Genomic DNA, 27,565 nt, shown 5'->3' with positions numbered 1-27,565 from the left:
CTCAGTTCAGAGACACACAAGCGCCCCCGGCCTCTGAGTTTTGAGACTTAATAGTAGACACAGAGCTGCTGGTCATCCAAGAGAATCTCCTTTAGCTCAGCCCAGCCACTCCAGCTGTGTGGCCCTGGGCAAGTCAGTCTACCTCTCTGAGCCTCAGTTTCGTCAGACAAATGCAAAAAAGAGAAAAGCCCCCCCCCCCGCCCCCCAGTGCTATAAAGCCAATAAAATCACGGAGAAGGTAGAGTTTGGGGAAATGTTCTATGACAGAACACCCAGACTCCCTTCACTTTACTACAGTGTTTCCCACTTCGGGACGTCTGCATCCCTTCCTCACACGATCTTTGGCTTTGTGCGGTAGGTGTTATTACACCCATTTTTCAGTTGAGGAAACCGAGGCTAACAGAGCTGGTAAATCGGAAGAGGCAGGAATTGAACCGAGGCCCCAGCTCCAGGCCCGGTGCTCTTTCCTATATGCTAAGCCTCATTGGCAACAGAAGACTCTGATTGGGAGAGAGAAAGTGCCCTTGGGAAGAATGTAAAAAGTTACCGATCAGCCTGATCTTCTGGAAGAGGGGGATGAAGCCTTGCAGGACTCGGTGGATCCGGTACACTGCCCAGACAAGAGGAGAAAGGTGAGTGAGCGCTGTGCCTCCTCAGGGGACCTGAGGTCAGACCTCCTCCCGCCCACACGGGGACCAAGGCTTAAGCCACACAAACAAGGCTCTCCTGGTGGAATTTCAGGCAGCAGGTTATGCTTAGATAATAGTACTGGAGTTATTATTAAAAACAACAGCCGCGAACAGCAATAACAGTTCCAGGAAATGGAGAATGCAGGACCCAACCCCGTGAACTAACTTGTTTTCAGCATCTGCCTGATTTCTGTTTGTTTGCCACTCTCAACTGTTTTTGTTGCGTTTTTACAGAGCTGCCCATTTTTCCACAGAGTTTTGCCAAAGACCTCACATTGACCTTGAAAGCGGTCAGGAGGAAAACAGGAGCATAAGAAAAATCTTTAAAAAGTGCTTCGGTCGTGGCTTTCTGGCCCTTGGCAAGCATCTGTGGCTGGTCCAGCCACCACCCGCTAAGAGTCTGGGTGGGGGGTTGAGGGGGGCAAGGGGACGCTTACCCAGACCGAAGTAGATGCCAACGGTCTCCAGGGAGGCGAAGGTGAGCAGGCCAACCCCAAGGGACATGAACCAGTCTGCAAGGACAGTCAGGGAAAGAATGGTTAGCCTACAGGTCTGAACCCCCAGCCCCCCAGCAACTGTTCCCACAGCCCCCACTTACCTGCGTAATAGTGATAACACACCAGCAAGGCCCCAATTGCAAAGCAGAGGAGGACGAAGTGGAAAAACTCATCTGTAAAGACAGGAGGTGGGGAATTTACTATTTGCTTCTTTCTCCCTCCATTTTTTTTTTTTAAAAATCCTCACCCAAGGAGTGAGGATATTTTTTTCCATTGATTTCAGAGAGTGGAAAGGAGGGGGGAGAGGAAAAAGGAGGGGTGGGAGAGAGAAAGGGAAACATCAATGTGAGAGAGACACATTGGTTGGTTGCCTCCTGAACACACCCCGACTGGGGGTGGGGATCAGACCTGCAACCCAAGTAGGCGTCCTTGACCCTTGACCGGGAATTGAATCAGAGACCCTCCAGTGCACAGGCCAATGCTCTAACCACTGAGCACACCCGCTAGGTTAATTACTAAACGTATTCCTGTCTCTGCTGAAGTGTAGCTTTTATTCAGAGACACTTCTCCTGACCAGCCCAACTAAAACAGCACCCCAAGCCCCACCCTTTCCAGCCTTTATCTCACTTCATTATTTTTCTAACACTTATCACCACTCAGCTGGTTCTGTTTTCATTTCCCTGTTTATTCTCTGTCCCCCTCCGCAGGATGGTGGGTGGAGATTGTGCCCATTGACCAAAGCAGCAGGGGCGTGCAGAGCTGCTGACACTTGGTTTGTGGAATGAATGTATATACAACTGTAAAGATATGCAAATGTTTCACGTTTAAGAGTTTCACTTTGCCCCATTCTCTCCCCAATCCTACTCCTTAAAACCGAGTGGCGATTGCCAAACCTTTCCAGGCACATATATATACAAACACATTAAAAAAAAAAAAAAGCAGGATCAATTTGTATACCTGCTGCTCTATAATTGGCTTTTTCCCTCTCGTTGATGGATCAGGGCCATCTTTCCATCTCAGAGCATAAATAGATCTGTCCTGCTCTTTTTGATGGCTGTATAGGGTTCCATGGTATGAAGTTACCCTAGTTTATTTAACTAGTCCCCCGCTGATGAAGTTATTGATGTCAGATGTATGCTGTTACCACCTATGTTGTACCAAACATCCCTACCCATGAACCGCTGTGCACTCTGTGGGCCCAGTGCCCAGAAATGGAAATGCAGGCTGGAATGTTCGGAAGGGAACGTAGGAGAGAGAGAGAGGAGCTGAGAGGCCGGCAGGAATTCCGGGTGGTCTGTGAAAGAGGCCCCCCTGCACTTTGCCGGGCACCATGTGAATTATCAGAGGAGAGAACACAGGGGCTTTGGCCCACTCCAGGGGCTGTGATTAGAAGAAACGCAAACAAAGATTTCAAGAAGAAAGAGAGGAAAAGGGAAAAGAGAAGACAATGCAGAGACGGTGCCCGGAATGAGGCAGCTTCCTGAGTGGGTGTTGAGGCTGCCAGGAATGTGCTGTGAAGCTTGGGACAAGCGTCCTGACCTCTCTGAGCCTCAGTGTTCTCACTGATATATTGAGGAGAGCAATGCCTACGTCACTGATAGGACAGATGGGGGTCTTGCATGGGAAAGTTTGTAAATGGTAAAAGGCAGTGTGATATTTCATGTCACTGCTGGCAAGGAGCATTTTGAAGGCAAATGAATGGAAGGGGAGAAGGGTATTTCTGGTTTTATTGTCCTGGGGAAAAATTAAAATGCATATTTCTAGGACATTCTTTGCTCTGAAGTCAGTTTACCCTTTTGGAGGGGAGGGAGGAGGCGTACATCTGAAACTAATATAATGTATGTCAATTATATCTCAATTTAACAAAATAAACACCTAAATTTCATTCAGAAAGTCAAGTCAGGGGCATCTTAAAATTCAACATAAATGCTACGAAATATACTTACTAGTATACCTCTGTTCCTCTAAAGAAAATAGCAAAAACAGCAGTATTGTTCACTTATAAGAACCATAATTATTATTTCATTTTAAAAAAGTGAAAATAAGCATAAGACAAATGGCAATACTTTATTTTGTGGAACAGTTCTTTGAACAGACAGTTCAAAATGCCCCAAACTACCAGATTTTGCTGCGTGTAGAACACACACACACACACACAGCACACAAAGCAAGACGGTGACGTTCGAGCCAGCCCTCTGCCTGCAGAAGGCTCTGCTCACAGGGAGAGACTGCTCTGTGTGTCTGACGGGCCAGGAACAAGGGTCAGGGCGGTGTTAATGGCATGGGGTCTCCGACCATGCTCTATACTCTAAGAAAGAGAGTGGAAAGGGGACTCATCTTCCCACTTTGGGGTATAATGCATGTCCTGAAGCAACTCAGACATGCTCTGCGCTTAGGGAATCCCAGACAAGGCTCCTCTTTTAGCCGGGAAAATTAAACGGCATGCTCTGGTCATCTCGATGGACAAAGGCAGAGCCAGGGGTGTGGACGCAGGTCTCCGCTCCCTGAAGGTGGGTTTTTGCAACAACTCAAAATGTTTCTAGAACAACTGCCATTTATTTAATAAAAAATCATGGTCTCCCTTCCCACACTTATCCTCCTCCTTGAAGCGCCCCCAGATTCCAGGCCTGGAATGGAGGAGGCCCCTCTGGTCCTCATCACCCCTTCTCTAGAGCTAGTCTAACCTAAACTCACAGCTTCCTCAGCCCGCCATGTCTGGAGGGCATTTGTCATCCTACTAACTCCACGTACAGCAGAAACAGCTTACGTCCAGGGTTAAAGCTTGGGTCATTCCACTCACAAGTTATAAGACCACTCCCCATTCCTGAGCCTCAGTTTCCATATCTGCAAAATGGGAATCACTGTACCCCCTTCTCAAGGTGATTTGAAGCTGGGGAGTTTGCAAACTGCAGGGCACACGACACGGGTGGGCTGTGATTACTGCTGTTCTAGGCCACCCGCTGACTTTCTACCCATAGAAATCCGGACAAGGCAAGCAGAAGCAGCTTTGGGACATTCATTTCCTTACCATCTTTCTTTATGTTCAGTCTTCTTAACTGAGAGACCTCCTCCATTTCTCCTTAGGAACAAGAAATCGGTGTTTAACTTTGACACAGGAGAGTAGGTGGGGTTTTCTCTTTCCCGCCTCACTGAGAAGGGCTCTCCTGGCTTCTGTTTCCTGAGTCCGAGGACACTCCCTGCAGGACCCATCAGGGCCAAAATGCGAAGGTGGGGATGGCTGTCGCTGGGACCCCCACTGACCCCTCCTACCTCCACAGGCCTGAGTCTGTGCTCTGTTCCATGTCCCCTGAGCTTGGAGGTCCCCTTCCTGAATCGTTGGGTGACACCCTGGCTGGTGATGGCATCCCTGCTGGGACTGGCCCACCTTCCCAGGATGGCTGTGATCTCTCCCACCCCCTGGGATTCAGGCCGCCTGCCGCTCTCCTCTTGGGGCTTGAGTACTTACCACTTGCTGGGTCTGAGCCTCTCCTTCGGAGTCCTGGAAGTTAGAAACTCAGCATTAGTGCCCAGCCCGGCCTGGGTCCCTAACAGCGGCCTGCACCCTAGGGAAGGCCATCGGTGGCCTGTGAAAATGCTCCTGTCAAATTGTCCACCCCCAGCAGCTCTTTCTATCAATCCATTGCTGGTTATAACCTCTTTGCCTCTTTGGGACCTCCTTTCTGATCTCCACAGGCACCCTGCCTCATGCCACAGCCAGCCCTGCTGCTTGCTGAGCCCCGGTCAGAACCCCAGGCCCCCAAGTGGACTTGGAGTCCCTGTCTCACAGCCATGAACCCTGATAACAGTTGGCAATGCCCAGACCTCATTCAACACCAGCACCGACCAACGCTCTCCCGAAACTAGACACTCACCTGATTCTCCAGAGGGCACCACCTCCCCAGGAGCACCTGCACAGAAGGAAAATCCATGATCACAGATCCATTATGCTCATCCAGAGACTTTCCATTCGATCTGAGTGGATTACGTGGGGACTGGAGTGAGCTGGAGGGTTCCTATTCCATCTAAAGGGGCAGTCACCACCCACCAGCCACTGCAGCCACTGCAGGAATGCCTGCCCAGTGTTACAAGTCTTCCACCTTCCCAGGAGAAGCCAGAAATCCAGGTTTTAACATAAACTTCTTGATTATAAAAAAAGGTTGGCAACTCTTGTATTTTAGCAAATCAGAGAGTTTGTGAGACATGACATTTTTTTCTATGTTACTATGTAAGGAAAACCACTGCTAATTATCACTGCAAGTTACCAGTGTTTTTATGATGCATTCAGATATGTCCAAATGTGAAAAAATGTGGGTCGCAGAATTGGTGAAATGTATTAATTATAATTTTTAGAAACACTCTATGAGCTTTGTACATAGCAGAGCAGCTCCCTCGCTTCGACCAATGAAAGTCAGCCCTCCACACAAGGGTTCGTAGAAAAAAAAGAAAAACACTCTGTGAGCCAAATAAAACACATCTGCACACACAGGAGCCACCAGTTTGCAACCTATGCCTGTTCATGATTATCTAGATCTAGGTGATGACACGTAGCCACAAGGCCCCAGCCCCACCAGGCCCTGAACTCCTGGGAGCTATGCTGGGTTGTACATGGGAGTCCCAGCTCCCCCCCCCCCCCCCCCCCCCCCCCCCCCCCCCCCCGCAACCCCAAGCATCAAGACCCTTGTCTGGGTGAGTTGAGCCCCATATACCTGCCCTGAGTTGCAGCCTCACCATTAATCTGGTCTGAGGTGACCTTCCCACCCATTTGCCTTTAGTTCTTGGTGCCTATTCTAGTTTCTGGTGACCGCTCTCCTAGCCCATCACCTTCTCCCCCTCAAGGACAGGTAGGACTTTTAATAAGGTACTAAAAAGGTAGTCTATATTGGTGCCCTGATGATTTTGCTTGTTCTTCCTCTCATGCTATCTCCACTTCAGGAGCAATTCCTGTTAACTTGGATAAAAAGCGCCAAACTAAGAGTCAGAGAAAGACTTGTAACCACTTCCACTACCACCACCATGACCACCACCACACCACCGCCACCACCACCACCATCACCACTGAGAGCCCCCACTCCTGTATACTTCCTGTCTTTTAGGTCAGCCCCAGGACACAGACACCAAAAGGGGGCACTCAGCACATGGCAATAAACTTTCAGCTTGCTCAGCTGTGCTTAGGGTGAATATGCAAATGAGAACACCATCTACGAAATGAGACTCCAACAGTGGAATATACTGAGGACCTCCAGTGCCTTGGGGTGGGAGTACGGGGAGAAAATAATTCACAAATACATGACAATATCTACATTAGCTACAGTAAATATGAATTACTTTTATGATGAGGAAAAATATTTTAAAATATACATAAATACCAGTTTCTCTCTCTCATTTCACACCCAATGAAATCTTTCTTTCATAATTGGGTAATTAAAAGCATTTGAAAAAACTAAATAATACTTGTTTTTGTTTAAAAATAAATAAAAAATTCAGATAAACAAACAGCATAAAGATTGCCCACACAATTGCTACCACCCAGAAGCAGTCATGCTGCAGAACATCAAAATATTTCATTTACATTTCTCGAATCTGTACATAAGTGTTTCCTGATGTTTTTCTTGGGTCATTATCAGGAGTTAGAACACTATAGTAGATCATGGAAATGTTGGATGAAACAAAGTTAAGGAGGTTTTCTTATCTGGCCATGTGCATTAGTCAGGCTTTTTGGCAAACTGGTTCATTCCCATAAATTCCTCCATTTCATCAGAGTTCTATGAAGCAAATGGCCATAATATTTAGGTCTTGCTGTAAATAATAATGATGCTTGGAGACAGTTATTCCATAATATGAGTCTTGTAGAGTCCAGGTTTTTAATTTTCTCTTGCCGGCTTAAACAGCCAAGTGTTCCACGAGAGAGTACTGGTCATGTCTCGTTTTGCTGGTTGGGAAGCTGAGGCCCAGAAAGGTTGGGAAATCGATCAAGTCAAGGTTATAGTTCAGAAGAGAGCCCAGAACAGTGTCACCACGGTGCAGAATGCTTGCCCCATCTCCATCTGCCAATGTTATAACTCACTTTTCTGCATCTGCCCACAACTTATTAGCTCATGAAATACACATGATCTCATTTCTGCCCAACAAACCCCTAAGCCCTCCTGTCCTTTGTCTAATTCTGTTTTTTCCAAAGTCACTGGACAATCAATTACCTCTGTAGAGTTGAAGTTCATCCTTCAAAAGGTCAGGCTCCCCATGCTCTGCACCTGGGTGGAGACAAACCCCACTAGTCAGTTCTTCCTGGGAGCGGCAGCCCAGGGCAACTTCCATCTCGCACCTGCATGAAGCCTTAAAAAATCTTGTGCTGGGGGTAAGCTGGGCGATAGTCAAGAGGCAAGACAGCCTAACAAGTGCTTCCCCTTTACTCTGTGGTATGCCCCCACTTCCCCAGCACACCCAGAGGTGACTGTGTTCATTTACTAAGAAAGAACTGGAGGTCTGAGAGGCCTTGTTCAAAGTCAGTAATAACAGTTGCTACTTACTGAGCACTTAATAAATGTACCAACACTGTATGAAGTACTTTATACTTAATAGTTCATTTGATCCTCCTGGAAATCCTGTGAAGGAGGTATTCGTCCCTTTTCCTCCCCCATTTTACAGATAGGAAGCTGAGGCTCACGGGTATTTCCTGAAGTTCACATGGTCAGTGACAAGTCCAGGATTCGAACTCAGGCCTATCACCAAAGCCCACAATCCTAATCGTTCTTATCTCCAGAAACAGAATCCAGAGCTCAACTCCAGCTTCATGGGCAGCATTTATTAGACACCTCATGTGTGCCAGGATTTGTACTAGGCATTCATCCAGGCTCTTTCCCCATGCTCTTTTCTTCCCATGATCCATTTGGGCTGAAATTTATCTCTTTTTTTTTTGCAAATTTTTTTCTGTTGTTAAAAATAAAACATGCTCATTGTCAAATATTTATACTATAGAATATAGAATAGTTCCAACAAGAGAAAATAAAAATCACCCATAACTTAACTACCCAGAGATAACCACTATTAGCATTTGGGTACTTTTCCTTCCAGTCTTGTTTATAGCCACATATGAGTGAAATTGTACAAAGTGTATATGCGATCAGACTGATGATATGATTTGACACCTTTCTTTTTCACTTCAGAGCGATATAAAGAACAGAGAGCTCTAACCGGGACAGGGTGTGGCATCACTGACCTGTTCTGCAGCTGGAGGACATTAGGTTGTTTCCCAACCATAAACAATGCTGCTAGGAACAGCTTCACACAGACATGCTCAGGCCCAGGGAGAAACTCAACAATGAGCCCAGTGGGAAAAGGAGAAATGGTTAAGGCCTGTGGTTGCCTACCCGGTGAGCCGCCCCTGTGGGAGTGTCCAGCCCCCCGGCTCTGCCGATGTTTTCTGGTTTTTCTGGGGTGCTGGTCCTCATCACTGCTCTCTGCAGGGAACAAACACAAGCTGTAGGAGAACCTCGGCCTGAAAGGAGCCGAGAATACACTTGTTCTGTTGTTCATCCTCAGAATTTAGTTTCTGTGAGGAGTGTGGTCTGAGAAAAATAGACTAACATGTTTTTAGTGATTATTTCTGGGAGACAGAGCAAAGGATGATTTTTTTTCTCCTTCTTCCTATATCTTTACATGTTCCACATTTTGTACAACGTGTCTGTGGGTGCCCGGCTGGTGTGGCTCAGTGGTTGAGCATTGACCTATGAACTAGGAGGTCACGATTCGATTCCTGGTCAGGGTTGTGGGTCGGTCCCCCAGTGTGGGGCATGCAGGAGGCAGCCAATCAGTGATTCTCTCGCATCAGTGATGTTTCTCTCTCTCTCTCCCTCTCCCTTCCTCTCTGAAATCAATAAAAACATATTTTTAAAAAATGTGCCTATGGGTAATCTTTCACAATAAAAATTTTAATTAAGAAGTAACAGGCTACATTAAGAACAAAAAGATGTAGGGAGAACAGTGCTGGGTGCAGGACTATCAGTTAGGGTCCTGGGCCTGGAGGAAGACTGGGGGCTACAGTGAGCCGATCAGGCTGGGGGCCTTGAGGTCACCATCTGAGCCTGAAGGATGGGCATGGTCTGACTCCCAGCAGCAGGCCAGTCACTGTGGGGTCAGACACCAGGATCCTGAATATCAGTCTGTCCCTGTGTGCTTCTGCATTAATTTGCCTGTTGCTTTCTCTTAGCGTTCAGTGTTGCTAACCACAGCCAATCCCACGTGCGCTGTGGAGACAGGAGGGAAGTGCGTTATGGCCACACTTGAGGGACATTAGTGTGGGAGCAGCACCCCCTAAGGGGCAACCAGAATCAGAACACAGAATGTCCCCTCCCACCCCAAAGGAGAAACACAGGGACGGAGTCCCCCTGGCAAGAGTGCCCTGCACCTGGAAGCCCTTCTTCCAGAGCTAACGCCCTTAGTGGGTGGGTTTGTGTACGTTTAATAAGGGCGGTGGTTTCCTTCCCAGACCCGTGAGGAGACTGGCTGCGCACAAACCCACTGGACCCCCTAACCATGGCCTCGCTTCTGTCTGTTGAAACAAGCATGGATTTTGTGGCCTGAAGCCTCAGTCTCATCATTTGCAACATGAGGACATAAGTCTAGGGTGCCAGGGATTTGCAAACATTTTTACAAATTTAGCCTCAGATTGCTTTCATCACATAAAATCTCAGACCCAGGCCCACTATGTACAACAGATCAGGAGCTCTGATTGAGGAGGAATAGACCAGGGCTAATCCTTAGGCTCCTCAGGCCCAGAAAGACCTCCAGGGAATCCCAGGTTACTGAGCCCTCTCCCAGCAGGGCAGTCAGCGTGTGCCTCAGTTTCCTCACCTGTAAAATGGTAACAATAACAGTACCTCCCTTAAAGGATTGCTATGAGAATTAATTGAGTTATTACAGTGCTCAGAACAGTACCCGGCACATAGGTCAGTAGCATCAACACATGTTAGCTATGATGTTGCTGCTGCTGCTGCTATAAACTCAGCCTTACATTTTGAATCAAAAGAATAAAAGTGAAAGAACATTCTGCTGTTTATTAGAGAATAATGTGATAATTTGTAATCAAGACTCAAATAGAGACACTTATTTCTCTAAATCCACTAAAGTACTTGTGGGGGAGCAATACTTAGGACATGATTTGTATGAAATACTAAAAAAGCAAAAGCAATGGTGGTCTGTGGGAGAAAAAGGGTATGGAATTTCCACTCCAGCGTGAGGGGAAGATGGGGCTACAAGGGAGGCACAAGGCGGGGGGGGGGGGGGGGGGGGGGGCGGCCCATGCATTTTAAGGAAGCATTTCAAACCGGCAGCTATTAATTTACTTAAACCTAATCCTACCTATTAAAAGTTTCTAATAGATATATTATGTAAACTGTAAATAACTATATAATCAAAGGCCATGACCCTCAATTTAAAAATAAATAAATGAATAAATAAATAAATGAAAGCAAAAGCTTTTGAGCAAGGATGCTCATGAATGGGATAAGTTGGTGGTAAGGTGGGGTGGATCTTAACACTAATAGTTCCTTTTTGGGCTTTTACTATGTGCTAGGTGCTAAGACGTTACACATGTGAAAAATGTTATCTTCATAAGAATCCTATGAGGTAACAACTTTTTTTGCCATCCCTATCTTAGAGATTAGGACCTCAAGGCATACAGGGTTAAGCGATTTATTCAAGGACACATAGCTAGTTAGTTGAACCTGGGCAGGCTCCTTGACGGACAGGTGCACTGACTCTGGCACCAGACCGTCCCTAGGAAACCTAAATGTTACTTTAGATGAGATGCAGCCACTTGAGGGGTTATCCGGGAGGCATGAGAAATAGCTGCAAAGATATGACAGAATAGCAGGGCAAAATGCAGAGGAGGAGACAGCAAACAATGTTAAACCATGAACAAAATTGTCTATACGATTCTGTATAACTGTATACAAGTTGTGTGTACAGATAGGCGGGCTCTGGAAGGGAATGTGGACAAATAGAATTGAAGTATCAAGGTGGGGGATTATGGGGCATGGTTTTCCCATGTAAAGGTTTTTTTTTGAATAATACAAGATTAGGTGTGTGTATATTTAAATCTTTGCTGTACCTGAAGCAGAGGAGGACGAGGATGAAGAGGAGGAGGAGGAAGACGAAGAGGAGGAGGAAGAAGACTTGTCTCTCTTATACTGTTTTTGAGGAAAGAGTCCAGCCTCCCTGTCTTGCTTGTGGAAATCTGTCTCTCCATCTGGGAGGAACACACAGGCAAGGATGAGTGTTTCCCGCCCGTCCCACCCCAGGGACCACCAAGGCCTCCTCCGCGGTCTCTCTAGACTTGGGGAGCCAGGAGGGGCTGGTTTCTCCAGGATACTCTTCCCAGAGGCCCCAGGGTCCTAAGAAGGCCCAACGCAGAAATTTCTCTAAATATGGAGCCCAGACAAGGGCTCCGAAGGCCCCTGTCCTGCTCTGAGACCACTAGACTGTATACTAGTAAGTAGTTACCAATTGAAGATTCTCTGTAAATTTCAGGGCAGGTGGGATCAGATTAAGCCCTGTCTTCCTATCTCCTGTGCTGGGGCTCTCCCTAGTGCCAACCCAAGCCCACAGAGACTCTTAGAGAGTTGGGGAGCAGCTGAGGGTTCCCACAGCTCGAAAGTGCTGGAGGACAGACTGGACCAAGCACATATGTATGTGTGCATGTGTGTAAAATCACTACTTCTTTAGAGGTTTCAACTGTGACTTGAGCCATTGTACCACCTGAGCTAAGCAGGGTCTTCCTCTGTTCTACCCATTCATTGCTGGACTCCACCTCCCATGAGGCTTTGCCCAGAGGATCAGAGAAGGCAGACATACAGACTACATCTTCTGTATTTCCGTGGACTTGACTGTGGTCTGGAGTCTGGGAGGAGGATCCTGAAGTCTCCATTGCCTTCCCTGGAGGAATAACAATAACAAGTAATTAATATCACTTGTAATTAACAATCCATAACAAGTAGTTAATATCCTTAATACAGAGAGAGCTTGGCGAATAAATAAGAAAAGGAAAAAGACTCAATTTAAAAAGGTATAAGAGAAACAACTTATAAAAAAAGAAAAATACAATTAGGAAAATTTGGATAATGATCATCTTTTGACAATATAAAAACTTATTTGCTTTTAGAAAACAGGCTTTAGTATTTAAGCAGTTTTAAGTTCACAGTAAAATTGAGTGGAAGGTACAGAGATTTCCCATATTCCTCCTATCTCCATACATGCGTAGCTTCCCCATTAGGTGTGATATTTATATCGAGGTTATATTTATTTAAAGTATCCTTAAGTTTAGAGATAAATACTGAAATATTTATAATAAAATTGTATTATGTCTTGGACTGGCTTCAAAATAATCCTGTTGGGTAGTTGGCGGGCATGGGTGGGGACCCAAATAAACAAGCATGACCATCGGTCAGTAGTTGTTGGAGCGATATAAAAATATAAATCGTGGTTCTTTCTGGGTGGCGTTATCATGCATATTTTTAGTTTCTTATTTTTACTTTGTGTCTTCTAAATTTTTAACAGTAGTGCTATTGTCATAATAAAATAACCAATAATTTTTCACTACTTAAAAATGTAACATACTGCCTTATATTAGTATAGCACTTAACGGTTTTCCCAAGGGCTATGTGTCTATAATTCCATCTGAGCCTGATCACAAACCAGTCAGGTAGGAAATGGGATTAATTAGTCCTCATATTTGAATTGTAATTTCTAGACAATGGATATTTAAATCTTTTCCCACCTCCACCCCACCCCCACCTCTGGCAACCACCTATCTTTTCTCTGTGTCTATGAGTTTGAGTTGCTTTTGTTTTAGCAGAGGATCTACTCTTTAAAAAATTTTTTTTAAATTTATTTCAGAGAGGAAAGGAGAGAGAGAGATAGAAACATCAATGATGAGAGAGGATCATTGATCAGCTGCCTCCTGCATGCCCCACACTGGGGATTGAGCCCACAACCCAGGCATGTGCCCTGACCACGGAATTGAACCGTGACCGCTTGGTTCATAGGTTGATGTTCAACCACTGAGTCATGCCAGGCAGGCCAGAGAATCTACTCTTAACCCACCACAAGACCTTGGCAAGGCAATATCTTTCCCTATGTCTCAAAGCTGGACCAGCTGGGTATGAATCCTGACACTTCCAGCTGTGGGAGCTGAGCATGTTCCTGAACCTCTTGCTGTGCCTCAGGTTCCTCGTCTATAAAATGGGGACAATAATAGTGCTTGCTTCATAGTAATATTGTGAAAAGAGCGTGAGCTAAAACACATGAAGCTCTTAGAACAATGCTTGGTACAGAGCAAGTGTTGAATAAACGCCAGCTGAGATGATTTTATTAAGACAGAGGAGCTGGGTGGGAGCAAAAAGACAGTATTTGTACAGTGGCAAGAGCATGTGCTTTGGGGTTGGTCTGACCAGGGTCCAACTCCACTTCTGTCACCTGTGCATGAGATGACCTTGGGTAGAGCAGTTCCCTTCTCTACGTTCTATTTATCACAACTGTGAACTAGTGACAGCAGAGGCTTAGGGAGGAAAGATGGCCAGTGCCTACCATTAGAGTCCTCAGAAGATGTGAGTTCCCTCTTCTCCAGGCCTTTTATGACCCTCGGACCATGAGTGTCCAGCCCCAGCCCTGCCCATCTCCCTTCTGCTATTACCCTCTTTCTAGAATAAAAATTCCCATTTTGCAGGGCAGAATTCAGCTAAACATTAGGAAGTCACTAGTCAATAAAACTGATTAATATTCAGGAATGAATGACTGATAACCATACACCTCCAGGGCATATCTATGTTTTGAAAAGAACTCTTTGTACATAGCAGGTGCCCAGTACATGATCATTAGCTGAGGTCATCTCTAATGTGGAATTTCAGGTAGAGGGGAGGAAGAGATTTAGCTGATGCCAAATACACCGAAAGTTCACCAACTTGGTCCCATCTCTTTCCTGCTCTAGCTGTCACTTGGCAGTCCCTGGCCACACACAGCATTTTCAGGCCTCCAGACTCCTATCTCTGCCATTTTCCTATTGTCAGAATTGTATCTGACCTAACACCTCCTTCATGAAGGCTCATGTTAGCTGCCTGACCAGAACGCTCCCTTCTGAACCCCGCTCCATTCACTCTTCTTCCCCCACCACCCTTGGACTTCTTGCTAAAAAGGTGAAATTTTGTTCTTCCAACTCCAGTTAGATATGCATTTCTCCAGTCCTTCTCAGAGCTGAGGATGGCCATGTGACCCAATTTTCACTAATGAAAAGTTAGCAGAAATTTGTTGGTGTTCAGGAATGGTTTAGTTTCTCTTACAAAAGAGGGCAACAGGGCTGGTGCTATGTCTTGCCTCTCCTTCCATCCCTGAACATGACTGTGATGGCTGGAGCTACAGGGGCCATCTTGTGACCTTGAGGAAAAGTCAAAGCAAACTGAGCCCTTGCTCACAGCTGCTTGCTTTCTTGTTATTTGAAACAAAGAAACCTCATTTTGCTGAAGCCTCTATTAAGGATTTTTGTTATTTGTAGCTAAATACAACTCTGACAGAAAGACATTCCTACACTAATTGAGCACCTACTGTAAGCTAGCACTGGGGAAACAGTGGTGAACAAGTTGCAGCACTTTCCTCAAGGAATTTCAAGGTAGACCTGGGGGCTGTTGGAACCCAGGGGCCAAATCAGATTAGAGTCAGTCAAGGAAAGCTGGGGGTGAGTTGGAAGGGCCAGAGGGAACAATGTGCAAAGGCACAGAGGCAGGGAGCCATGGACCACATGGGAAACAGTTGGCAGGAAGCATCTTTAAAGAAAAATGGGATTTGGAGGAGGCCCAGAGAACACCCCCATTGCATCCCCCAGCATATCATTCTTGAGCCATAATCAACTTTGCCTTATACCAGACTCCTCTTCAAGGTAGGGCATCTTGTTGCAAAACTCCGGGAGCCACCGTCCCTATTCACCTTCAGATCTGTGCCCAGGGCCCCGCAGAGGGTCTGACACACCCAGGGTGTGTCTCTTCTACTGGATCATGAACCCCGCCAGGGTTAGAGACTGAGGCTGATTTATTTATGTGTCACTGAACCCTGCACAGGGCCTGACAGAAACCAGAAATGATGATGATGATGATGACAATAACAATAAATGCTTACTATCTGCCAGGCCACGATCTAAGCATGCTACGTGTATTAACTTGTATTCCTCACCACAACCCTAGGACGGCTCACCATGGTTGTGCCCATTTTATAGGTTAAGAACATTGAGGCACAGAGACACTAAGAAACTTCCCCAGAGCCATGTAGCTAGTAAGTGACTGAGCAACAGTAGTTGTTTGGTCCATCTTGAGGGCTGGAAGGACTAATGCTGGCACCTCTTCCCAGGCCCCTGTCATTTGACCAGGAAAGAAGCCACTAACAGTCATGGGAGTGTTATACAAGTGATGCTGACTTGGCTTATATTTAGCCTCTGGTGGAAGTGTCCTCAGAGCCAAGTTCACTTCCGTGGGCAGTTCTTCAGCACACTGATCCATCAGGAGAGGGGAAATGGTAGGAGCTATCCTTGCCCCACCCGCCCTTCACCCTTATTTCTGCTATGAGAAAGGATAGATAGAATTTATAGACATAAATTCTAAATATGTTTTATTGGTTTTAGAGATAGAGGAAGGGAGAGGGGGAGAAAGACAGCAACATCTTTGGCCAGGGACCGAATCCACAACCTGGGTATGTGCCCTGACTGGAAATCAAACCGGTGACCTTTCAGTGCACGGGACGATGCTCAACCAATTGAGCCACACCGGCAAAGGCATAGAATTTTTATAATTTAAAACTCAAGGATCAATGGGCAAGGCCATGCTTAACACAAAGGACAGAGGACTCTCGGTGGAACATCAGGCGCTGGCAGAGGGATTGCTGGGAGAGGCTTCGGAAAACTCAAGTTCAGTGCATGTGACTTTGAGCCAAGAAGGACAACCATAGACAGTTGACAGAGATGTGAAGAAAGAAGAAAGCAGGAAGAGGAAAAGAAGCATGGCGCATCCCCTGTGATCTAATTTTATTCATGCATGTCTTATTTATTTTATGCAGGAAAACCTTAGGTTTAGATGGACAAAGTGACTTGTCCAAGGTCTCCCAGCTTACAGATGACCCCTACCCTGACAGAGAACCTCCATCCCTAGCTTTGGTTAGAGGCATCTCAGGTGGCCCCACACTTGAGGCTGATCCTACAAGGAAATAGACTCATTTTCTAACACTTTTCTCCAAAAGCCCAGCCCTGCTGAGTCACTCACTGGTGGTGCCAGGTCCTCTGCACCCACAGGTCTTGCTAAACTGGATTTTCCCCTTCAATCCAGCCCAGTATTTCCTAAGTTCCTGCTGTCATAAGGGCCTGGGCCCAGAGTGGGAGGGATAGTAGGAGACAGCCTCATAGCCCTTTTCCTGCCCAGCTCACCATACTAATCAGGAGGGAGGCAGAAAGGGTGGGAATTATTGTCCTATTTTACAAATGGGGGAACTGCGATCTAGAAATGGAGGAACTTGCACAAGGTCACATAGCAACTCAGGGGCAAGGCTGGCTCCAGAACCCTGCCTCTTCATTCAAGGGCTGCTTATCTTTCCCTGGTGTCTCTCCCTGGAGGAGGGGGCTGAGGCAACTAAGATTGAGTTGGATTTCAACAGGTGGCAAAAAGCAGAGTGGGAGAAAGATTCAGTGGTGGGGGTGGGTGGCAGTGGGCAGTTGAAAGGGCAGGAACCCCCTGAGGCTGGGGAAGTAGTCCTGGGCCTTGAATGCCAGGCTAATGGCCAACTGTTCCTGCAGGTGAACTGTGAGGAATGTTCCTAAGGGCCACAAATGCAGGGCCAGGTCAGTTCAACAAGCCCAGGGCAGGAACTAGGGTTGGGGACACAGGAAGCAGAAATAGCTGGGGGGGAACAGAGCTGACAGAGAGGGGGTGCTTGCTGGTTTTGCCCACCGGACATCAAAGCTCCCTTCTTCTGGCGATTACACCAAGGAGGCAAGTTAGAGCCCCCAATAATCTCCTCCAGTGTCCCACACCTCCCAAACAAGCATGCACCCTAATTTCAAACATAGACTGGTCAGGCAGACACAGATCCAGGACCAGCACCCCCCAAATGGATTGTGTCCCCTTCCCATGCTCCTTGGATATGGAAATTCTGGAGGGGTCCCTGCCCTTCACCCAGGTTAGATCATCAGCCTCTCCCTCTCAGGAATCTGACTTGTGACATGTGTGACACAAAACCCAAGGTCAGCTGGCTTTGGTCTGCCCTGACACAGATCCCTGGAGAGGCTGTTCCTCTCATTTCAGTTCCTGGCCACTGTCTGCTCTGCACTTTGGTTCCTTAGCAATTCCCTCTCTTCTGCGAGATCCCATATCCTTCCAAGAAAGTCCTTTTTTGATAGCTTGAGGTGGTTTCTGTTACTTGCGACCAAAGCATGTTAGTTGAGACAAATATGTGGGGAAGGCTCTGAGATTCTAGGCAGAGCAAAGCAGGTCTGGGGGCAAAGGGGTCCACAGATTTCACTCCAGCCTCCAGGGCAAGACTTGGGCAGAGCCCCCGAGATCCTCCATTTTGTGTCTCAGCTCCAGGCTGGATTGAGGACTTCCATTGTCCTATCATCCCCTTCCCTGGAACCGCCCAAGCAGCAGTTGTCCAGAAGATCTTGCCCTAGTGACTTGTACTTTTGCTGAGAACAAAGGTCACCTTAGAGCTGGTTCAGTTTCCCACGGGTTTTCTATTGTTTCATTAACAAATTCCCACAAACTTAGAGGCTTAAAACAACACAAATTTAGCATCTCACAGTTCCGTAGGTTAGAAGTCCAACATCAGGCTCACTGAGCTAAAAACAAGTGTTGGCAGGGCTGCCTTCCTTTCTAGAGGCTCTGAGGGAAAACCCATTTCCTTGCTGCTGTTTTATTTCTTCTCCTTCCTCTTCTCCTCTGCCTCCCCCTTCTTATCCGTCATTTTCCTTGCCTTTTCCAGCTTCTAAATGCCACCCACATCCTTTGGCTTGTGGCCCCTTCTTCCATCTTCAAAGTCAATGATGTCAGGTCAAGTTCTCCCATGGCACACTCTGACCTCAGTGAGAACTTACATAAAGAGATAGAAACCATAAAAAAGAACCAGTCAGAAATGAAGAATATAATAACTGGAATGAAGACTGCATTAGAGGGAATCAAGAGCAGATTAGATAAAGCAGAGAACTGAATCAGAGATTTGGAAGACATGTAGTTGAAAACACCCAATTGGAACAGCAAAAAGAAAAAGAACCCCCCAAATGAGGATAGTTTTAGGGACCTCTGGGAAAACATCAAGCATAATAATATTTGCATCAAGGGATTACCAGAAGGAGAAGACAGAGAGCAAGGGATTGAAAACCTATTTGAAGAAATAATGTCTGAAAACTTCTCTAGCCTGGTGAAAGACATAGACATACAAGTCCATGACGTGCAGAAAGTCCCAAACAAGATGAACCCAGAGGCCCACCCCAAGACACATCATAACTAAAATACCAAAGGTTAAAGACAAAGAGAGAATCATGAAAAAAGCAAGAGAGAGCAGTTAGTTACATACAAGGGTGCTCCCATAAGACTGCCAGCTAATTTCTCAATAGAAACTTTGCAGGCCAGCAGGGATTGGCCCAAAATATTCAAAGTGATGAAAAGCAAAGACCTACAATCAAGATTACTCTACCCAGCAAGACTACTAGCCTTTGGAGTCCAAGGACAGATAAAGATCTTCCCAGACAAGAAAAAGCTAAAGGTATTCAACCACACCAGTATTACAGGAAATGTTAAAGGGATTTCTTTAGGGCAAAGAAGAAAAAAAAGACAAAAAATATGAATAAAATGGTAACAACTACATACCTATCAATAATTACTTTAAATGTGAATGGATTAAATGATCCAATAAAAAGAAATAGGGTGGCTGAATGGAGAAGAAAACAAGACCCATATATGTATATATTGCCTATGAGTGACCCACTTCAGATCGAAAGACATATGGACTAAAAGTAAAAAGATGGGCAAATTGGAAGTTACAAAATAGTCATGGGAATGTAAAATACAGGCTAGGGAATATAGTTAAGAACATTACAATAACTATGTATGGCCCAAGTGGGTACTGAAAATATCAGGTGGAACACTTTATAAAGTTTATGATTATCTAACTACTATTCTGTACACCTGAAACCAACACAAAATAATATTGAAAGTAAACTGTAGCCCAGGCCAGTGTAGCTCAGTGGTAGAGCATTGGCCTGTGCACAGTAGGGTCTCAGATTTGATTCCCAGTCAAGGGCACGTACCTGGGTTGCCGGTTTGCTCCCCACCCACATCAATGTTTTTCTCTCTTTTTCTCTCCCTCTCTCCCTCCTTCCCACTCTCTCTAAAAAGCAATGGAAAAAATATCCTCAGGTGATAATTAACAACAACAACAAAGTAAACTGTAATTGAAAATATAAATAACTAAAAGCAAAGGGATTGAAAAATACTTAATGAAAAAAAAGCTGGGGTAACAATACTTATATCAGACAAAATAGACTTTAAAACAAAGGCTATAACAAGAGACAAAGAAGAACATTTTATATACAATAGCCAAGATATAGAAGCAATTTAAGTGTCCATCAATAGATGATTAGATAAAGAAGATGTGGTAATATATTTGATGGAATATTACTTGGTCATAAAAAGAGTGAAATGTTACCATTTGCAACAAAATGGATGGACTTAGAGGATATTATGCTAAGTGAAATAAGTCAGACAGAGAAAGACAAATACTCTATGATTTCACTTATATGTGAAATCTGAAAAACAAAATGAATGAACAAACAAAACAAAAGCAGACTGATGGATACAGAGAACAAACTGATGGTTTCCAGATGGAAGGGGATTAAGGGATGGGCAAAAAAGGGGAAAGGATTAAGAAATACAAATTGGCAGTTACAAAATAGTCATAGGGATATGAAGTACAGCATAGGGAATATAGTCAATAATATTGTAATAGCTGTACTAGACTTATGGCAGAATCACTTTGTACTGTACACCTGAAACTCATATAATATTTAATATCAAGTGTATTGAAAAATGAAAAACAAAAACAATGTGAAATTAACAATTTTTAATTTAAAAAAGTCATAAAATACTGAATTTAAGAGCTTAGACAAATAATGTTAGGCCCTGGCCGGTTTTGCTCAGTGGATAGAGCACTGGCCCGAAGACTGAGGGTCCCGGGTTCGATTCCAGTCAAGGGCACATACCTGGGTTACATGCTCGATCCCTGGCCTTGGTCAGGGTGTGTGCTGAAGGCAACCAATTGATGGGTCTCTCTCACATCGCTGTTTCGCTGTCTCTCCCCCTCCTTTCCAGTCTCTCTGAAAATCAATGGAAAAATATCCTCTGGTGAGGGTTAATTTAAAAAATTTTTAAAAAACCACACACACAAACCCCCAACCATTTCAAAAAGAAAGGAAAAAAAATAATGTTAGGCTGCCAAAGTTTCTTTAGCATCTCCCTCTTCTCTTTAGAAGATCTTCCATTTGTTCACAGCCCTTCTTCTTCAGCACCCTCCCCCTTCCTGTCACAGACTCATCTTCCCACCCTCCTCTCTCCACCAGCTCTCCAGGTTTGGCAGTCTCTCTTCTCCAAGCTAGAATTCTACAGATTTGCAGCCAGGAGATCAAAGCTGAGCCCCAGAAAGGAAGAGAGACTTGCCCAAGACCACACAGCAAGGAGTCTGGATATAAACTCAGATCTAAGGCTGAAGTCCACGCATGAGGGAAAGAAGGAAGATGCCACAGTTTACACTTCCTAGGCCATTTGTCCCAAGTTTGTCCAGGCAGTTTAGTAGTGAGAAAACAACCCACACTGCCCAGCTGACCGTAAGCCAGATGGACCTGTCATGACTCTGGGTGAACCTTGTAGCCACAGAACATCCAAGGATGCAGCCAGGGCCTTAGGTTGCCCCTGAGGAGGGAAACAAAACGGTGCAAAGGGACAAAGTCAAGTTTGTGCAGAAAGAGGATGGGTGGGCCCAGTTTGGAGGTTGTTCACACAGAAAGACCTGGGAGTGTTAAAAGACACTCTGAAAGGTAAGTAAATTTTAACACAAACATCTAACTTAGTATTTGGCACATAGTAGGTACACCACCAATGTTTATTAAAGTGCAGTATAAGCCAACAAGGTGATAGAGCTACAAAGCAAAGCTAATACAGCCTTAGGTCATATTAATAGAAGCATAGAGTCTACAGTAAAGAAGGTGACCCACATCCTACTATCCCCCATCCTGAGTTCAATCCCGGGATGTGCACGAAATAAGATCTAGACAAACAGAGAGAATCCAGAGGATGTGGGGGTATAGAGACAACACCCAAGGGATGTGGCTGGTGGAGCAGGATCTAGGGATGAGCACTGCATGGACAGATCTGGTCATTATCCCCAACTCTCTGCAGGACTCCTTCAGGACAGGGGAACAGGTGGGGTTTTGAGTCCAGATGGAGGGGTCAGGACCTTGGGGAGCCAGTGGGACAAGTGCCAGCTCAATTTACAAAAAGAATTTTCTTAAAATGACATCTAATTTGGGGTGTTCATGAGCACCCAACCATGAGAGGTGGCAAGCTGAGGAATGGCAGAGGTTGGCTTAGATGTCCTTCGCTCAGAACCTATTAATCTCTAAAATAATAATTTCCAAAGTACAGGAGGAAAATATTAGTTCATCTATCTCTACTTAACTTTTAACTAAAAATAGTGAATAGTACATCGTTCAGCTCTGATGTGCACCCTCTGCCATATGTCAGACATCAAATGTCATGCCCCCAGAGGCCAGCGGGGAGTTCAACAATACAGGCAGGTCTGCTGTGGCCACATTTCCACTTTCTACATTCAGCCTGTTTTGACATATTTCGGTGTACTAGTGCTGGGTTGGGTGGCTTTGAGGATCAAACAATATAGCTTTGACTGACTCAGCCCCCACAGCATGGACAAGTGGCTTCAAAGAGTCCCTGCAGAGGAACCTCGAGTGGAGATAACTCTAATCTAGGAAGTACAAGCAAGCAGCAGGAAATGTGGGAGACAGACCCCCCTCCCTCCCCAGTTCAATCCTTCATCAGCCACATTATCACGTTGAAAACAACAATGAATGGGATCTCTCTCATGTATACTTGCTTATTGAAATAATAATAAGAAAAAACTATTTGAGATGTGAACGTCCATCACTATCATCAGTGAGAAAATTCACTATGAGTGTATATTGGTACGTTAGCTAATGGTCCACAGTACTTGTACATAATTTCTAAATCTATAAATATGTATCTACTAGAGGCCCGGTGCATGAAATTCATGCACCTGTGGGGCCCTGTCCCCAGGCCCTCCCAATATTCATGTATTTTTGTATGTGTGTGTATGTATGCATATTTTGTTGTTGTTAATCCTCACCTGAGGACATTTTTCATTGATTTTTAGAGTGGAAGGGAAGGCGAGAGACAGAGAGAGAAACATGGATGTGAGAAAGACACATCAATTGGTTGCCTCCTGCACATGCCCCCACTGGATCGGGCGAAACTGCGCCGCTGACAGGGCCGACTGCTGGCGGCCCGCTGGGGCTCGAGCGTTGAGCGTATGGCGATTTTCTGTTTCTGCTTCCACTTGTGGTAGAGGTCCCGCTTGTAGGAGCTGCTGATGTAGCAACCACTTTCTGTCTTAATCTTCTTGTCTTCCTGTCCTGACTGTCCCACAAACTGCTTCTTCTTCTGGTCCCACTTGGGCTGCTGCCGGCCCCTGGTCAGGATCAGGGCCTCGACCCCCATCAGGTCCAGGACATCCCAGCCACCTGCTGCTCAAAGGCGCCCCTGTCCTCACCACCACTCAGGCCCCATTCACTGTCCAAGTCCTTGGGCGGATCGGGAACATAGAAATCCTGGTCCAGCGGCCGGGCCTCCTCCTCCCGCCTCTGGCTCCCCGCTCAGGTCCTGGCTGCTGCTGTTTTGGGCCCAGACCTCTGTGAAGACGTCCTCCACGCTCTCTCCCTCCTCCTCCTCCTTTTCCTCCTCCTCCTCTCCCTTCTCCTCCTCTTCCTCCTCCTCCTCCTCCTCTATCACAGGCTGCTCTGCCTGCTGCGCTGGGCAGCTCCGGGCTGAGCCAGCCAGGCCCTCCTGCCGCTCCTGCCGCTCCTGCCGCCCTGCTGGAAGCTGGCGATGGCCTTGCAGTCCTTCTGCCGCTTGGCTGCTCAGGTCCCGGCTGGAGGCGTTGATCTCAAAGATGGTCGCCCGCGAGCGGTACTGCTTGATGCTGTCCAGCAGCCTCAGCCGCTGCAGCTCCTCCTCCTTGAAGCTCAGCTGCAGAGTGGGTGCAGGCCCAGCCCGGGGAGGTCCAGCTCCTTGGCTCATTTGATGGACTCTGGCGAGGGCGCCGGTCACAAGCGCACATACTGCTGCTGGGCGTTGTCCGTGGCCCAGGCCCGGCTGCTCCAGCGACGCCTCCAGGGTGTTCCGCAGGCCGCAGGCCGCAGTCCTCAGCGTCCACCACGCTCTGTGCACCTGGCCCAGCATCTGAGGGCTCCTTGTGGGGGTGGGCGAGGGTGAGTGCACGGCCCAGGAACAGGTGCAGGTCCAGCAGGTAGGGGACCTCATCTGGGGCCACCAAAGAGTAGGCTGTGCCACTTGTGCTAGCTCAGGCCACACCACCCACGCGGTGCAGGAAGAGCTTGCCCTTGGCCGGGAAGCTGAAGTTGATGGCGTTGTTCAGCAGCAGGATGTCCAGGCCCTCGGCCGCCAGGTCAGTCACAAGGGGGTGGAGCACTTGCCATGGGTGATCTTGGCCAGGTTGATCTTGTGGGCTGTCTGGTCCAGGGTGCTGTAGATGTGGGCACAGCTTGCCCGCTGGAGCGGCCTCAGCCTGGGGGGGCAGGGCCGGGTGGTGGTTGAACACTGCAGTGCGCCTCATAGCAACCAATCCTTCAGCCATTTGATCGATTTGCATACTAGCCGTTTATTATATAGGATTGGGGTTCCTAAAGCATTTTTCACAGTCAGAAAGTGTGACAACTACTGCTCCAGATCCTTAGACCCAGCTAGACACTAGGGAGGATATGCCCTGTTTGGGTTTGGGGGTATAATCAGATTTACTTCAGATTTAGGAACCAAGAAAAACTAGGTGGGAGTGTGCCACTCAATAAACTTCTGTGAGGCCTCCCCAGATGTTTGACAATTAATAGGAAGAAACAGTCTTAAAAGGTTTTCCCTGGCTCTGACTCCCCAAGGTGGGAGCCAGTCCAGTTTCTTCTTTCTCATCCTCTCATCTAAGTTTCTCTGTCTTTCTGTTTCCTCTCTCTCTTCTTCACTCCCCCCACCTCTCTCTCTCTCTCTCTCTCTCTCTCTCTCTCTCTCTCTCTCTCTCTCACACACACACACACACACACACACACACGCAATTGGCAACAAGGAAAACCAGAAGGGAGGTATTCGGTGCACAGAAAGACCTTGCTGGCTCTTGAATGTCAGGCAGACCTGGATTCAGTTCCCACCTCGACCCATCACTGACTGAAGACCTCAGAAAGTCACATCCCTTCTCAGAGCCCCAGAATCCTCTGGAAACATGACTACAACTCAACAATAAAAAGAAAAAGAACTCAATTTTAAAAGAGTCAAACGGTTTGACTAGATATTTTTCTGAAAAAGATAGTCAATAGCACATCGAAAGATGCTGGACACCACTAGTCACTAGGGCAATGCCAATCCAAACCATGATGAGCTACCATTGCATGCTCGTTAGGATGGCTGAGGTAAGAAACATAAGTGCTGGCGCTGGTGTGGAACATCGGAGCCTTTATGCACGGTGGGTGGGATTGTAAAATAGTGCAGCCGCTCTGGAAAACAATGTGACAGCTTCTCAAAATGTTAAACATCGATTTATCATATGACCAAGCAATTCTACTCCTAGATATACACCCAAGGAGACTGAAAACGTGTCCACGCAAAGATCTGTACACGAACATTCACAGAAGCATTACTCACAATAGCCAAAATGTGGAAACAACCCAAGTGCCCATCAGCTGAGGGACGGATAAACAATATGCGATATGATCGTACAATATAATACTATCCAGCCATAAAGAGGAAGAAGTGCTGACACATGCGACAACATGTAGAAGCCTCGAAACCATTATGCTCAGTGATGAAAAAAGCCAGTCAGAAAGGATCATCTACTGTATGATTCCATTTACATGAAATGTCTAGAATAAGCGAATCCATAAAGAGAGCAGATTCGTGCTTGCCGGGGCAAAGGGGAATGAGGAGTGACTGCCAAAGGGTCTGGGGTGATTTGGGGGGTGATAAGATGTTCTAAGCTGGATGGTAGTGATGGTTGCACTACTTTGTGAATATACTAAAAATCACAGAATTGTACACTTTAAAGGGGTGGATTTTATGGCATGTGAATGATAGCTCAATAAAGTTTTTATTCTTTTTTTTTTTTTTTTAAGAGGGCTTCACACACAAGATTGTTGTGAAAGTAAAACAGGGCCTCTGGCAGGGCAGTGCCCAGCATGGTCCCTGATGTGGAGCAGTGTGGTGGCTTTTCGAGGGCTGCGAGGCGCGGGTGCCTAGAGTCTTAGATGGCTACACTAGCCTGAATTCTAGGAATTTCAGCGCCAGGAGAGAGTCTCGCTATTTACTGATCTGCTGGGTTTGGATCCCAAACAGGGCACGCCACACTTCACTCAATACAGCTCCCCCAACACGCCTTCCTGACTCAACTTTTCTCGCAGTTTCTAAACAAAACAATAAAATAACAGGCATGAGAGACCATATATCATCTTTCTTGTCCCCCCTTGAAAGAAAAATATACTGACTTGAGTCCCAAATGCTGCCTCTGAGGGGAGAAGCTGGGATGCTCTGAGCAGAGGTGGCTCCCCTGATTTGGGATGACAGCCTGGGGGCAACGGGGAGGGTGGCGCTGGGACAGGAGGGTGTCCTGTCCTTCACTTCCCCTGTTGGTCAAAGCACAGAGGCTGGGAGGTTTGAGGGGACATAACCTCACCCTCCGAAGCTATTTGGCCCCACAGGGTAGAGGTATCTAGTCAGGTATCTAGTCAGACCCTTAATTTCACAACTGGGGAAACAGGCTCAGAGAGATCAAGGGGTTTTCTGAGGGTCCGGGAGCAAGTTAGTGACAGAATCAGGAACTGGCCATCTGCTATGCCTGGCTGAAGCCTCAAAGTGACCTGGGGCGCAGGGTGAATATTTGTCATCCTCCCCTGATTTTCCCAGAGATGGAAGCTGAGGTGCTCACCCAGCTAGGAAGACACCGAGCTGAAATTCAAATCCAGGTCCACCTAGAACCCACAAAACAACTGCCGTGTCGAAGAGCCAATTAGAATATAACCCCTCACCCTGCCCCATGTCCCATTACCTGCTGTCCCGAGGCCTGTCAGGTACAAGGTGAGCTGTGCGTGGACTGTGCTGATGCCAGGCTGGGCAGGGGAAAAGGACGGCAGGAGAGGCCCAGCCACACCCCCATGACAGGCAGGGGGCGGCGCGTGACGTGTCCCTGGGCCACACTCACTCAGCGAAGTGGCATTCCTTCCTGCCAGTGCTATCAGCCCCAGGCCTTCCTGACTGATCTGTCTCTTCCCTATGACACCCCAGGAGCAGCAGATGGGGCAACCACCCCCAAGAGACCGGCCGCCTGGGCCATGGCCATGCCCTCTGTCTCCAGGGGGAAGTGATGTGGGGACGTTGCACCACCCTTGGCTGTGCTAAGCTCTGGGCAGGGAGGAGGTGGGGCGTCTCCCAAGTCCTCCTTCCACCTGCATTGGTGAGGCTGACTCAGGGCCCAGCCATGTGGACAAACCTGATGCTACTGGGAAGGGTGAGGCTGGGCAGATGGCAGGTGGAGGGGGGTGGGCACTCAAGGGACTGGGGATTCCTGTGGGCAGACTGGCAGTGCCCTCTCCTGGTGAAGAAATTGTGCAAAGGCTAGAACATTCACTGCCTGTGCAGATGGGAAAACACAAGTCCTGAGGTGGGGGGCGGGGGGGGGGGGGGGACCAACCTCTTACAGATAAGGCCAGGACTAACCCAAGCTCAGCCTGCCTCTGCCTCTCACTCACTTATCAAACACTCTAAAAGCAGGACAGTAAGCAAGTCCTACACTGCCCTGGGGAGCACCCAGGCCAGAGGGAGACAGGCCATGACAGGCCCCATGAGGGCAAGGCCTCAGGAGCTGTGAGTTCTCAGGGCTTCCTAGAAGAGGAGTCATCCAGATTCTAAGCTCAGGCCCAAATCTTGGAGTCACCCTTTACTCTTTGCTCTCCCCTATTCTGTAGCTGACCTATCTGGAAAGCCCTGTTGGCCTCACCTTCGACAT

At 47.0% G+C, this 27,565-nt stretch overlaps 1 protein-coding gene and 1 pseudogene across 3 annotated transcripts in view; both read right to left on the bottom strand.

Annotated features, from left to right (window-relative positions):
• TMEM40 (transmembrane protein 40) overlaps window positions 1–26,688 on the bottom strand; it is a 27,481-nt gene extending 793 nt beyond the window's left edge. The window contains exons 1-11 of one of the 3 annotated variants that reach the window (XM_070433595.1): window positions 26,609–26,688; window positions 12,035–12,115; window positions 11,292–11,429; window positions 8,551–8,640; window positions 7,381–7,434; window positions 5,059–5,094; window positions 4,653–4,685; window positions 4,215–4,265; window positions 1,288–1,359; window positions 1,127–1,201; window positions 548–610 (exon numbers count right to left, since the gene is read on the bottom strand). In XM_070433595.1, coding sequence (XP_070289696.1) covers window positions 548–610; window positions 1,127–1,201; window positions 1,288–1,359; window positions 4,215–4,265; window positions 4,653–4,685; window positions 5,059–5,094; window positions 7,381–7,434; window positions 8,551–8,640; window positions 11,292–11,429; window positions 12,035–12,107 — 685 coding nt within the window. In that variant the 5' untranslated portion in view covers window positions 12,108–12,115; window positions 26,609–26,688. The remainder of the gene's footprint in view (window positions 1–547; window positions 611–1,126; window positions 1,202–1,287; window positions 1,360–4,214; window positions 4,266–4,652; window positions 4,686–5,058; window positions 5,095–7,380; window positions 7,435–8,550; window positions 8,641–11,291; window positions 11,430–12,034; window positions 12,116–26,608) is intronic. The other 2 variants (XM_070433596.1, XM_070433598.1) reach the window with 2 other exon arrangements.
• On the bottom strand, window positions 16,893–27,565 carry LOC138992635 (ATP-dependent RNA helicase DDX54-like; annotated as a pseudogene).

Source organism: Myotis yumanensis, unplaced genomic scaffold (genome assembly GCF_028538775.1).
Source record: "Myotis yumanensis isolate MYYU_CA2020_CCGP unplaced genomic scaffold, mMyoYum1.0.hap1 SCAF_14, whole genome shotgun sequence".
NCBI classification, from domain to species: Eukaryota; Metazoa; Chordata; class Mammalia; order Chiroptera; family Vespertilionidae; genus Myotis; species Myotis yumanensis.
Note: the sequence above shows the minus strand (reverse complement) of the source record. Positions and strands in the feature narration are given on the sequence as shown.